General features: G+C 26.5%; 2 protein-coding genes across 4 annotated transcripts in view; one reads left to right on the top strand and one right to left on the bottom strand.

The window, feature by feature from the left end:
* Positions 1-14,367, top strand: part of LOC107069320 (WD repeat-containing protein 47) — a 73,291-nt gene that overhangs the window by 9,281 nt on the left and 49,643 nt on the right. The window contains exons 1-4 of one of the 3 annotated variants that reach the window (XM_015326543.2): positions 3,191-3,374; positions 12,067-12,766; positions 12,840-13,452; positions 13,534-13,882. In XM_015326543.2, the coding sequence (XP_015182029.1) occupies positions 3,340-3,374; positions 12,067-12,766; positions 12,840-13,452; positions 13,534-13,882 (1,697 nt within the window). In that variant the 5' untranslated portion in view covers positions 3,191-3,339. Of the gene's footprint in view, positions 1-3,190; positions 3,375-12,066; positions 12,767-12,839; positions 13,453-13,533; positions 13,883-14,367 lie in introns of those variants that run through there. The other 2 variants (XM_015326544.2, XM_015326545.2) reach the window with 2 other exon arrangements.
* LOC149031897 (uncharacterized) lies at positions 8,407-11,467 on the bottom strand. Its single transcript, XM_089174334.1, has 5 exons — positions 10,160-11,467; positions 9,670-10,020; positions 9,431-9,584; positions 9,031-9,344; positions 8,407-8,953 (listed from the first exon to the last, which is right to left on the bottom strand). The coding sequence occupies exons 1-5, from the start codon at positions 10,175-10,177 to the stop codon at positions 8,492-8,494; spliced, it is 1,299 nt and encodes a 432-aa protein (XP_089030460.1). The 5' UTR covers positions 10,178-11,467; the 3' UTR covers positions 8,407-8,491.

Here is a 14,367-nt window from a genome sequence, read left to right as displayed (position 1 = left end):
AGATAACGAGGGTTAATTGATTTAATTGATTTTAATTTTTTAAATTGTTATTTCAATAAATTTAGGTTACTAACATTTTATTATGATGTATTACATATTATTTTATTTGTTTATTTTTAAATTTGAAAATAAGAATAAACAATATTAAAAATATTTAATATTGTTTTGATATATTACACAAATACGATTAAAATTATTTTTGTACACTCATTGAAACAAAATTCATTACAATTGAAATTGCATTCAAAAATTGTGAAATGTCTTATAACATTTCATTGTCATTTATAAATTAATAATATTTGATATAATTTTATTGAATCAAAAGAACAATTTATTAAATAAGATTCATTTTTTAATATTAAAATGTCTTTACATACACTTTACATACATTTGTATCTCGTTATTATTACATTATCGAAATATAATAATCGTGAGAATCACAATCACTAGATTCGAGATCGTTTTTCATTACATTATCTACAATAAGATAACAGAAAATAAAAAATACTGGGACTTGAATACCAAATGCATGTTGCAAGTAAAACGATATGTTTCTTACGCGGAAGTCTATTTTGCTTGAGGGGGAAGTCTGAACGATGAACGTAATCGTGCACAGTAAAGGGTCAAGAAAAGGTTAAGACCGGTCTTCTCCCTTAAAAATTTTTCCGAATACTTCGTATAACGAGATATACCACCATCTTCTTCTTAAACCTACGAATGAAACTTTCCTTTTTTATTTTTTTTCATTTCTTTAATTTTTTTTTTAAATACTTTAAATAAGTCAGACGGAAGAAAAAAAAAATGAAGAAGAATAAGAAATGATAAAATTAATCTTGTATCGTAAACAACGAAGGTGTTTATTATAAGAAAAACAAATTGAAGCAAAGGTAATTATTTTATGGTATTAAATTTGTGTTTTATTTTAATGTCGGCTTTTAGTTAAAGAATTTTTGTTTCAAAACTGGTCCTTTTCACGAGAATTCTGTAAATTTTGTTTATCGTCGACCGTTACCAAGGGAAAACAAGGTAATGTGTTACTTCGAATCGCATTTCTCGTCATGCAGGACAATTTGTTATGAACATTCAACCCTTTTGCAAGTTTATTTCCTTATTTTATATATTTTGTTATTATTTATCATTTTGTTTTTACGTACGTAAATAAACGTTTGTATTTCTAATCAAATTTTTTGATTATAATTTTTTGATTTTAATTAAATGATCGAAAACTTCAGTTTAAAATTATTTTTTTAAACTTACTTAGTGTTCTAGAAATGTATTATTTCATAGTGATGATTAAATCTTTATTAATTTTGTTTCAATTATGTAATTGTTAAGGTTCAACGTTTATTCAATCAGATGAAATCATCTGATGTATTATCTAACTCTTACGAAAGCTTGTATTAACTTTAGGATAATAAACTTTTTATTGTGATTAACTTGTTCATACGAACAATGATTCATATTAAATCTTTCTTTACTTTTTTTCTTTTATTTTTTTTTCGATGAATAATAAATTAGACGAGGTCGTGTCAAATGTGTCATCGAAGACTATCATTCAGAAAATTTTTATTTCATCACAAAATGATATGAATAAGACATGAAGATCATTCATAAGGTGAACTTGAATCTTAAAATCAAATGAATAAAATGTACATTTAATAATTTATTTAAACTTTATCAAATTGGTATAAAATATTCATAGAAATTGAAATATATATAGTTAATAATTAATAATATATTTAATAATATATATTTATATATATTATATTAATTATGTAAAATACCATTTAAAATATAATTTATATAATATTAAATTAAAAAGGTATTTATATTTATATTAAATTAAATATAATAATATAATATTAAATTAAATATAATAACATATAAATAAATATATTATATTTAATAATATACATTTAATAATATATTTAAATTCTATCCCAATTAGAATAAAATATAGATAAAAATTAGAATATATATTTAATAATTAATAATATATATTATATTAAATATATAAAGTACAATTTAAAATATAATTTATATAATATTAAATTAAACGTATTTATATTTATATTTATATTAAATTAAATATATTATATTTAATAATATACATTTAATAATTTATTTTATCCCAATTATTATAGAATAAAATATGGATAGAAATAAGAATATACATTTAATAATTAATAATATATTTAATAATATAATATATTATTAATTATATATTATATTTAATAATATTCTTCGTATGTGATTTGTGTGTATATTAAAGTTCATTGACTGGATACATTATAGAGAAAATAAAAATAAAAGATAAAATGTTTTCACTTCACAAAAATAAAAGGAGAAACAACAAACATAAGTCAGTCACACCTTTTGGATAGTTTCCAAGTACTTTGTAAGCGTTTAAAGATCATAGTGATGACGTTTAAAAACCTGAATGAAAGTGCAAGTCTGTGTAGTAAAACATTCAAACACACACATACATATATACACACCACCAACTGTATAGTTCATCACATTGAAATACTTTTTCCATTTACATTAAAATACAAAACAAAAATAGAAAAGTTTGTTGACAACAAAAATTCACAAAATCTCATCCCTTAATTTAATTGAAAATATCCAAACCTTCACTGAACATGCATTATGGTCTCAGAGTTTACATGAATGACTTGTATCGGACGCATATATGTGCTCATAAGATTCTAAAGTTTTTGTTCGACCCATAAGAGTTGAAACAAAATCTCTAAACCTTCACTGAACGTGCATTTGAACTCCACAGTTTATATCAATGGCTTGTATCATCCGCATATATGCGCTCATGACAATTCCAAAACCACCGAACGTTACATTTGAGTTCATTCTGGTCCATCAAAGCAATTTCATCATTGGTTATTTCAAACTAATGGTTTGTATCAGATGCATATATGCATTATGGGATTCTAAGGGTTTTGTTAGACCCATAGTAGTTAAAAAAGGGAAGAAGAAGAAGAAGTACGCTTGCGTGGGTGGTGTGTACTATACTCCAGTAGGGTTTGTTCACATCCCTATCTTCTCATTCTCTTTTTCTCTCTTTCGTTATGTCAGTTTCGTCGGCGTCGTCGCAAACGAAGAACCCAACGACGTTTCCATATCGGCAGACAGTACGTTTCGTGACGTTGACCATCGTACGTTCACTTCCAGACCACGTGTTTCCGTTCTTATTTCGATTTATCAAAAGTTCAAATTGTTCACATTATTTTAGTGATGATGTATTACAATTTGTACAAATTTTTATTTTAATGTGTGTTCGTTGTTTTTTGTTTTTTTTTGGGTGTTACAAATTTGTTCACGTGAATGTTTACGATTAATAGACGCAACATCGATAAAAAGTAAATTCTTTTTCTATATTAATCTTATAAATTGATTGATTGATTGATTTTTATGAAATATAAAATAAAATAAATAAATATTATTGAGGAAGAGTGTATTTTTATTAGGTTTTTTATTTATTTATTTTATTAATTTGATTTGAATATTATTGATTTGTTTCGATACTTTGTAATTGCAATTTGAAAGTTGAGTATGTGAAATTTTAATAATACGATTGATATTTATAAATATTACATATTTATAATTACATTAATAATATATAATTATAATATAATATAATTAATATTATAATTAAATAAATATTAAATATATTAAAAAATAAATATATTAAATATTTATATTAATATGTAATTGTAATATAAAATAAATTATATAATAATATAATTAAATAAATATAAAATAAATAAATAATTAAAATAAATAATACTATAATTTAATAAATATAAAATAAATATTAAATATATATAAATAATTATTGGTTCAAATTTGGTTTCTTTTTATTATTCTATAACTCGTAGTAACAAAATTTTTGTATAATAATTAATATACATAGTTGAATATATTTTTTATTGAATTACATTTATTAATAATATATTTAATAAACTATTAATTATAATAATAAAATTTAATATCTAATAAATAATTTTTGAAATCAACGACAAACTCAGATTGAAACTCGAATATTTTGTAACTCAAACTACGCCTAACGCGTTTATTTGTTTCGCATGATTCATTAAATTCAACTTCGTTTTGCTTAAAAGGCTAAACGATTACTATTCCATATGGACAACAACCTTGCCTGTTCCGCGAAGTATTTTTTTTCTTTCTCTTTCTCTTTCTCTTATCGCTTAAAATTGATATCACTGAAAAGTAAATAATATATTAATTCTTATCTATCGTTTATTTCTAAATTCAATATTATAAATTCACATTCCAAAAGTATTAATGGTTCCTCGATATTTATTTCTTTTTTTATACTTAACGAATGTCAAGTATATTAATATATCTCAATGTTTTTTTTTCTAATCTTCGTACACATAAAAATACTTTAAGTAATATTTAAAATATTTTGTATTTTTATTCTACACAAAATCTTGTCGATTAGATGAAATATTTTGAAATACATTGAATCGATTAGTTTAGTTAAATGTTTCTCAATGTTAGGATTGGTTGAAAGTATAATTCATGATTAGAATATTTTAAGTTATTTTGAACATTAGGAAAAGGTAGAATTTAGAAATGGTCGCGTCAAGGTAAATGGAATACGAAAGATCGTGCAAAGGAAAGGGGAAAGAAAAAAAAAACAAATGGAAGAAAAATGGTGGTAGGGAAAACACAGACGTGCTTAATCAGTCTTTAATCTACTCCTCTTGGTTTCCTTTTAGGTTATTTTTTTTCTTTTTTTTTTTAATTCTTTTTCCTTTTCTTTCCTAGTGACATTACGTTATGAAGAAAGTAATAAGCACAGAGAGAAAAAGATACTAAAAACTAAATTGTAATAACCACGACGTACACTCGAATTGCATATTAAAATGTTAATCTTAGTTTCTGTTTTTTTTTCTTTTTTTTTTTTTATTTTCATTTTGCTCTTTTTATTTAGAGTCAAACTTTAACTTACATTGTTTAAAAAAAAATAAAAATAGTAAAATGTTTTATGAAAAAACGAATCATCTGTTTTCATATGTTCATTTCTATTTCTTTCTATTTTGAGTCTAACTTTAACTTACATTGTTTAGAAACGAAAAGGTACAATGTTTTATGAAAAAATGAATGAAATATTTGAAGAATATTAATAAACAAAAATTCTGTAAAATTATTAAAGTACTTAAAGGTGAAATAAATAACTAGGGGAAATTTAATAAATGAGATAATGAAATAATCTGAATTGCTTAGTGGGGGAGTAACTAGAAAGGGTCACTTGTTTCAGAAGATTTATTAAAGAGGGTCTTTAAACTATCCCTTTATTATAATTTTCTATATTTAATTTAACAATTGTTATTTCATCTTTGTTGATTTTTATTTTTTTGAAAAATATATATATATATATAAACATTAAATATATATTATTAGAAATTATTATAATATTATAATAATATATTTATAATATAATATATAATAATAATACATATATAACGAAAAAATAAATTACATATATGCAATATATACATTATAATGATTATATATTTATTATTATTATTGTAAATATTTAATATTTAATAAATGAAATTCTTTTAATTTAAAATACAATATTTATTTATTCTATAAATATATGTAATGCATGTATGTATTATATATGCAACTATTTATTATTATTTATTCGAAAGTATATGATTGTCACAAATGTTTCTCGTTTTCTCATTGAAAAATTTCTTCTTACATAGAAATATGCATTGCCAAGCAAGTTTTTTTTTTTCTTTTCTTTTCTTCTTTTTCTAAAACTGGTAAAACGATTTCGATCTCGTCGATTTCTCATAGGTAGTAGAGCTGTGTCTATTGGGAATTTGTGTCGGGGAAATTCTATGGGAAACGGGTAAAAGTTAAAGAAGAAAAAGAATAATATGATGAAAAGAAAAGATAGGAATAGAAAAGACAAGATGAAGAAAACAAAAACAAAGAAAAAGAAAAAAATAAAGAAGTCTTCAATGGTAGCCTATCTTCTTATGTAAACTAGTCGATGTATAGAAAAGTCTTGGAGTCAAAGGTAAACCAACTTTGAATACACCTCTATTACCGTTCAGGTAAATGGCTCCTTTTTTAGACGAATTCGTTGCGGTATAAAAGCACTACACCAGTAATGTTGGTTCTTTTAAAAAAAAAAAAAAAAAAAAAAAAAATAAAAAGAAATTGGAAAAGCTCAAACTCTTAGCACTCCAGCAACGTGTTCAAATACGTTTCCTTCTTTCACCTCATATTTTTGGGATCAATGATCTTTTTCTTTGACATTTATTTGTTTTTTTTTTTTTTTATTACACAAGATTTTCTTACGGTTTGTTCTCTCACATTTATTTAATAATTAATATTCAACGTTGGTATTATTATATTTACAAGCGTGTAATAAGTGAAAGATTGTAATTACCAGCTGTATTAGTAAAAGTAAAGTATAATGTGTTATTAAAAAAGTGTGTATTAAGTTAATTATAGATTGCATTGTATTTTTTAATAATTTGGAGGAAGAGTTATATGATTTTTTTAAATGTAATTTTAATATATTTCTTTATTTACAATTTTATTTTAAATATAATTGATATTTTAATATTTTTCAAATATTTTAAATATTTTTTCTTAGTATTATATTATTTTTTTTTAATATTTCAAATAATTTTTCTTAGTATTCTATATATTTTTTAATATTTTTAATATTTTTTCTTAGTATTGTACTATTTTTTTAATATTCTAAATATTTTTTCTTAGTATTGTACTATTTTTCTAATAATTTAAATATTTTTTCTTAGTATTGTAATATTTTTTAAATATTTTAAATAATTTTTCTTAGTATTCTATATTTTTTTAATCATGTTAATATTTTTTCTTAGTATTACATTATTTTTTTAATATTTCAAATAATTTTTCTTAGTATTCTATATTTTTTTAAATATTTTAAATATTTTTTCTTAGTATTGTATTATTTTTTTAATATTATTAATATTTTTTCTTAGTATTGTATTATTTTTTAAATATTTTTAAATTAAATTTAAAATATTTCTCCAAACGTATTATTAACTTAAAAACTAATTAGCTAATTAAATTGTTCAATGATTAAATGTATTGACTCTAATAGAAAAAAAAATGATAATTAATCATAACAATAACAAAATAATTTATTATTTTGAATAATTTATTATAAAAAAAAAGAAAAACAAACGTTGATTATGATAACGGTACGAGATTAAATAAATTCGCAAAAATTATAAACGATGAATGATTTTTCATGCGTGCCAGAATTGAAAAGTGTTGGTCGCTAATAATATTTCCTTTTTCCTACCCCCCTCTTCCTCTTCCCTCACCCCATTGCTGTTAATTAATGGCTTATTAAAGTCTAGCGGTTTCGTTCATTGCAAAAGACTAACGACCCACGAGAATTGGCCCGTTATAAATTTTTTTTTTTTTCATAAACATGACTTTTTAAATTGAATTTGTTTATTTTTTTTTCCTTTTTTTCCCTCTCCCATACCCCTTTTTTATTTGCACATAAAAATATATGTATATATATTATGTGGGGTTATTTTTTTTTATGATCTCGCCAGTCTTTAATCAAAAACCTGAAATTACTCGGAACATACCCCATTTACGTTCATTTTCTTCATGTTACCAATAACACACACACATATACACATATACACTTTTGCTTAATCGATGTCACATCCCTCGTGTCTCGAATCAATTAACGTTACCAGGAAATTGTTCAAAATTGAATTTTCCTTTTCTACGGTTATTGTACGAAATGGTCAAATCAATGAGAAATTCGTTTTTATGTGTTTGCAAATGAAATGGTAATTTTCAATTATATATATATATTTTTTTAAACAATACATAATATTGTTTTAATAATTCCATTTATTTAAAGATAATATTTTATTATTGTTATTATTCCTCTTACAATTTTATTAATATAACAATAAATTCATAAATGAAACACACGTGCAATTAATAACATTACTCTCTCTATATATATATTTAATAATTTTTAATATTATTTATTTATTTTTTTTTAAACAATACATACATTGTTTTAATTATTCCATTTATTTAAAGATAATATTTTATTATTGTTATTATTCCTCTTACAATTTTATTAATATAACAATAAATTCATAAACGAAACACACGTGCAATTAATAACATTACTATATATATTATATAATATTAATATTAATAAAATAATAAATTAATTAATTTAAATATTATTAATAATATATAATATGTATATATTATATATTAATATAATATTAATATTATAATAATATATAATAATATACACACCATATTTAAAAATAATAAACTAACTACCAAATGGACGGATATTGATGAGGGCTACTTATTTTTTAAACAAATTTATTTAATTTAACATGAATGCATATTAAAATATAATATAAAATGAATTAACATTATTGTTTAATTATTGTTGCACCTTCTGTACATATGGAAGATAATTATTTGGATATATAGATAATGGATAATAATTAGATAACTTTGGATATTCTAACATGTAATTGGATAGATAATTATATTGACCTTGAGGCAAATATGTATAACCAAAACTTGGTATTATTTGATTCATACCATTTTGACAAGGTGTCTGTTGCTGTTGTGGTGGTGACAAGTTTTCATTGTCATTTGTTTTTGGTATTAATATTTTGTTAGAACCATCCGTACTGTAATAAATCATATAAACACCTGGTTGATATCCTACACCAGGATAAATTAAATTATTTTGTAATGGATTTGGATAATTATTATAAATCGATGACCACGTTGATGGATAGAGTTGTTGAACCAATGGTTTCATCGATGAACTGGAACTTTCCATTTGTATCGAACCCGTAATTGGATCTTTTAATTCATCCTGTTTACTTGACTGCTACAATGATAAGTTAAATATGACATATATATATAGATGATAATTATTTTTAAATTTAGAATATGTTACAAATTTACCTTTTCAATATTTGATTCCATTGGTTTTGACGTAACCATTGAATTTATTGTTAAAAGTCTAGGATCATTGAAATTTCTTGCAATTGGATTTTTCATGAAATTTTCTAACTTGCTTATCTCGTCATCTACATCGTTGTTTCGTGCATTTGATAAATTTGATTCGATTTTAGAATCTTGATGATTAGTTGGATTATTCATTTCCTGATTGGTAGATGACATTAATAAATTAGGAATTAAATTGTGTGGATTTAGATCGAATAAAGTTTTCAATGTAGTTGGATGATTCTTAGTTTCTGTAGTCTGATTTTCCTTATCTAAATAAAAAATATATATATATATATATATAAATTTGATGAAATGTTCATTTTTCTATGCATAAAAAATATGAATAATGTTTAACCTTTAATTGCAATATTATTTGGATTTTGGGTTTCGTTGTTTTTCAATGTAGTTTGATCGTTTATGGACGAGTTCGGTTGAACAATATTGGCCTCCCCCGTTTTCCCAGAATCGGATGGGTTGTCGACAGATTTTTTGAATCTTTGATGAACTATCTAAATGAAATCAACGTATTATATTCCCTTTTCCGTACAAAATGAAACTTTTGTTTGAATAATAATAAAAAACAAGTTTACTCACCGATTGTGGAGCAGGTGCTCGTAATGTGTTAATCACGTAAGATGGTCTAACAATTTTATGTCCACCAATTTTCAATGCATGCAAGTGTCTTGATACAATTTCCGGATTTTGTGGAGAACCCAATAAAGGATTATTATTATTATTATTATTATCTTCTTGATTATTAACTTCTTTAGGTGTATTCAAATAAATTGGAATAAATGTTGGTTGTCCATACCAAAAATATGATCTATATTGATTTGGTACGAAATAATATTGTCTATCAATTGGTTGATATTGTATGTAAGGTCTTGTATATTCTGGTTGTATGTTAACATCCGCAATGATTATGCTAAACGTTGCAAACAAAATCTAAAATATAAATATTAAAAAATATAAAATTCGAGGAATGTGATTAAAATACACACCGTGAATAAAATGTAATCATAAAGCAAAAGTAACAAAGATAACATTGAATTATTAAATTAAAATATATGTTTAATTAACTTACCAATATTTCAAACTGCATTTTAATAATTAGTTGATAATCGTTCGAAATTTTGTATGAAACTGATCAAACTGGACGAGTCCGGGAGCTCATTTATTCGTAAATTTGCTGATGCTGACGCTGATGAAGCATCAAGTAATACATTCTTCTTCTTCTTTCTAGAACCGGACGTGACCAAACTCGATACGAAAAAATATCGTATTTAACCCACGGAAATAAAAATAATCGAGTTAGCTAATTATGAAAATAAAATTGATACGTATGTCCGCTTGGAAAAATGTATTTTGCATATGTTGCACATTTTTTACCTTTTTTTTCTTTTTTTGTTAAACAAGATTCTTATAGTAGAAAGAAAAGAAAATATAATTTTAAGTATTTGTGAATTATATTTGTTAAACTTGATTGCATTTTACGTTGCAACGTGGATACGTTGTTTAAAAAACTGCTTGAAGTCTAGCAGTGAATAGATGAAACTCTTTTTTTCTCTCTCTCTCTCTCTCTCTCTCTCTCTCTTACTTTTTCTCTTGGTGCAAACCATACTACCAAACGCTTATGTTCATCCGTCTGTCTACGAAGTCTTTCCCATTGTCTACAACCCTTCTGATTTTGGAGAGGAAAGAGGGTGTGTTCGCATGCAAGGAAAGCAAGCACGCGAGTATAGCTAGCGTCATGTGCGAACAGTCGATAAGGGTTTCCACTTGTCTTTAAACCCTTCCTTTCTTTTCAACCTCCCTAAACTTACCCGAACTTGCTTGCTTGCTTACTTCGAAAACTGCGTAGTGTTGAGAATCATTGGTGGAATATAAAGTAGATGTTCGAAATGTTGAGTTTGTTCTGATTGTCTTTCCTTTCTTTTACATTTACAAAAAAAAAAGAAGAAAATAAGGTAAATATTTGTTTGAATTTTTGTTTTGATTTAAATAGTTAAATAAAATAAGTAATAGATCAAAAATACGAAATCTAGTCACCCACTTTTGCGTGTTAATCGGGGCACGTCAGCAGAAATGTTTGTGGCCTCGAAGTGCATCGAACTCGCGAAAGGATGCATTTTTGCACATTCCATTTAATAATCTGTTGCAATCCCTGTGTATGTGTGTGTTCTAAGCTTTAAATGTCGAACGGAAGTATAAATCAGTGGCGCGTAAATCATGGGTTATCGACGAAATTATATGAAATTTTTCTGTAAATATTTTTATATATCACATTATAATAATAATAATATTCATTGAATAAAATCTACATGTGAATTTTGTTCATAATTATTTTTTAAATAAAAGAAATAACATTAAAATATATTGATTTACGTATTGGTATTTCAAAACGATTCACCTGTTAAATTATTTTATTAATTTTCAAATGCATCTTAATTTGCATTTTATTTAAAAAAAAAAAGTAATAAGAGTAGTAATATGTGTTTTTAAGCTTCCCAATATGCATATTGTGCTATATTCACAACGCTTAGTAGAAAAGAGTGGGGATGCTACGAAGTACCGCACAAAGAGGAGACGACACAATAATAAGAAACAAATGCATACTACTATCTTCTATCTCATTTTCTCGCAGCGCTAAACAAAGGATGTATATATGTTTATTTCTTTTACTGGAAGATGGCATTCGCGAAAGCCACTATAGTGGCGCGTCCTACTAAAAGATGGCATTCGCGAAAACTCCTATAGTTATGCGTCCTACTAAAAGATGGCATCCACAAAAGCCATTATAGTGGCGCATAGTGCTTAAAAAGTTACAGAAGTTTTCACTTTATTAAAGAAGTTTTCACTTTTAAAAGATTCTATACAAACTTTTGTGTCATTTTTGTTTTATTTTGTACAGAAACATATACATAAGTTTTCTCAATGAAATATAGATCAAGAATATAAACTAGTTGCAATAAACTTTCTAAAATTGTTCAGGTTGCGTATTCGGTACGTGATGCCGGCAACGCACTTGACGCTGCGCGAAGAGGACGTGGTAAGACTGATCTTGGAGTTCCTCCACAGTCGTGACCTTCACATCTCGCAGCTTTCTCTGGAACGTGAGACAGGAGTGATAAATGGTCAATACAGCGACGACGTACTATTCTTGAGACAACTTATACTTGATGGACAATGGGACGATGTGTTGGAATTTATACAGCCACTGGAAGCACTACCGGATTTCGACATGAGAAAATTTACTTATTCAATATTAAGACATAAATATGTTGAATTATTGTGCATCAAATCGGAAGCAAATTTGATAGCAGCCGGAACAAATGGTAGCGTTGATAACGCAGTAGAAGAAGTTGTCAAAGTTCTTAGCGATTTGGAAAAGGTTGCACCAACCAAAGAGGAATACAGTAGTTTTTGTCTATTACTAACACTTCCACGATTAACCGATCATTTACAATACAAGGATTGGAATCCTAGTAATGCTAGAGTACAATGTTTTCGTGAGGTACATCCATTGGTGGAAAAGTTTTTACCGGGTGATAGAAAATCAAACGATTTAGTTCATCCTGTAACATCTGCGAAAAATGACAGGCTTATTCAATTGATCATCAAGGGTATTCTGTACGAATCATGCGTTAATTATTGTCAAGCTAAAGCAACTGGTTTGAAGGAGAGTGAACAGGTAAGGAATATTTATGATATTCATTATAAAATCACTGTAAATAGGACATGATCATTATTTTCTATCATTACAGGTCGAGATGAGTTTCTGCAGGTTGTTAGACGGTTCTATCGGTTTTAGTGACTCAGATCTGAGTTTATTATCCTGGCTTCAAAGTATACCGCCGGAAACTTTCGCTGTACCATTCGCTCAAAGAACATTGAACGTTGATGTGGAACGTCTCGAAAGGCCATCTTTGGAAACTTCATGGACCGAACACATGTTAATAACACCCATCAAACCGAAGACTTTTCCTCACAGTGCTATGCCCTTTACCAGACCTAGATCGGCAGCAGACATGATGTCACGTAGTTTGGTGCCAGCTTTGGAAGCTGGTCCAGGTCCTAAAAATATGCCAATACCATCGGCAGCTTTGATGGCATTATCCACTGGTGACATCAATCTTATGTCAAGATCCTCTTTCGCAAGTTTCCACTTAACCGGTTTCAAAAATAACAAGTTAATGAATACTAGCGTTGACAGGCTATTCGAGAACGAAGGTGATGTCTTTCTTAGTTCTAGTTACGCTGATTTTCAACTTTTACCGTCGATACAAGAAACAACGACTACTACTACGACTACTAGTAATAGTAATAGTCATCCTAAAGCTCCACCTAGGATCAGAGGACAATCAAAAAGTCCTGAAGGTTGGTTACTTCATAATAAATCATCAGATAATTCAAACATTTCGAAAATTAACTATACGTTTCTTTGTTTTAACTTTACAGGAATTAAAGCGGCAGATCCTTCAGCAGCATCCACACCGGAACGAAGAATTTCAGGCAGAGAATCACCAGCACCATCGACAGCTAGGAGTTCTAGAAGAGACTCATTGGCTGAAAAACCTACAGGTGTTGCTGCAAAGATTACGGAACCATCGGTAATCCCAAGCAGAGCTATGCCAGTGGATCAATTTGAACAAAGCTATAACGGTGATCTATTTAAAGAATATCAGAAACAAAAACAGAAGTTGCAAGAGACTATTCAACAGAAGGAAAGGGAAAGGGACGAATTGGTGAAACAATTGTCGACCCCGTTGCCACCTCAAATTATTGAAAAACGACTACAAGCTGATGGGTGAGTTCAAAATGTCTTATTATTAGGAATTTGTCCTGTTATCCCTAAATTTATAGCCTATTTGTTAGTTCTGGAAGGTTGCTAACTTCACCCTTAAACCCTCCTCCTTTATTTGGGCTTGGGACTGGCAAGAAAATGAAAATATCATTTCCTTGGTATAAGATCTACGTCATCTAAGATTTATAATCCTTTCACGTAAAGTTGGTTACGAGTAAATGATGTTATGCAACGACGACCATAACCTCTTGACCATACTAATAAGGAATTAATTTAAACAGTTTAAACATATGATTCCTTCCTACGATTTCATTAGATTTGTAGTTTGATTTTTAGTCAAAGTAAATATCTAATTAGTTATGGTTAGCATCACGTAATAGTATCATTTTCTTATCTGTTTAAATTCGCCTACGCGCAGTGAGTTGAAATTGCAGTTAATCAAGCCACGAGTTGTTGATTACATTCCCCGACAGATGGCGGTATTAGAA

Source organism: Polistes dominula, unplaced genomic scaffold, assembly GCF_049000335.1.
Source record: "Polistes dominula isolate Pdom_NZ unplaced genomic scaffold, Pdom_raw_medaka contig_83, whole genome shotgun sequence".
Classification (NCBI taxonomy): domain Eukaryota; kingdom Metazoa; phylum Arthropoda; class Insecta; order Hymenoptera; family Vespidae; genus Polistes; species Polistes dominula.
The sequence above is the reverse complement of the archived record's forward strand: the minus strand, read 5'-3'. Positions and strand labels throughout refer to the sequence as shown.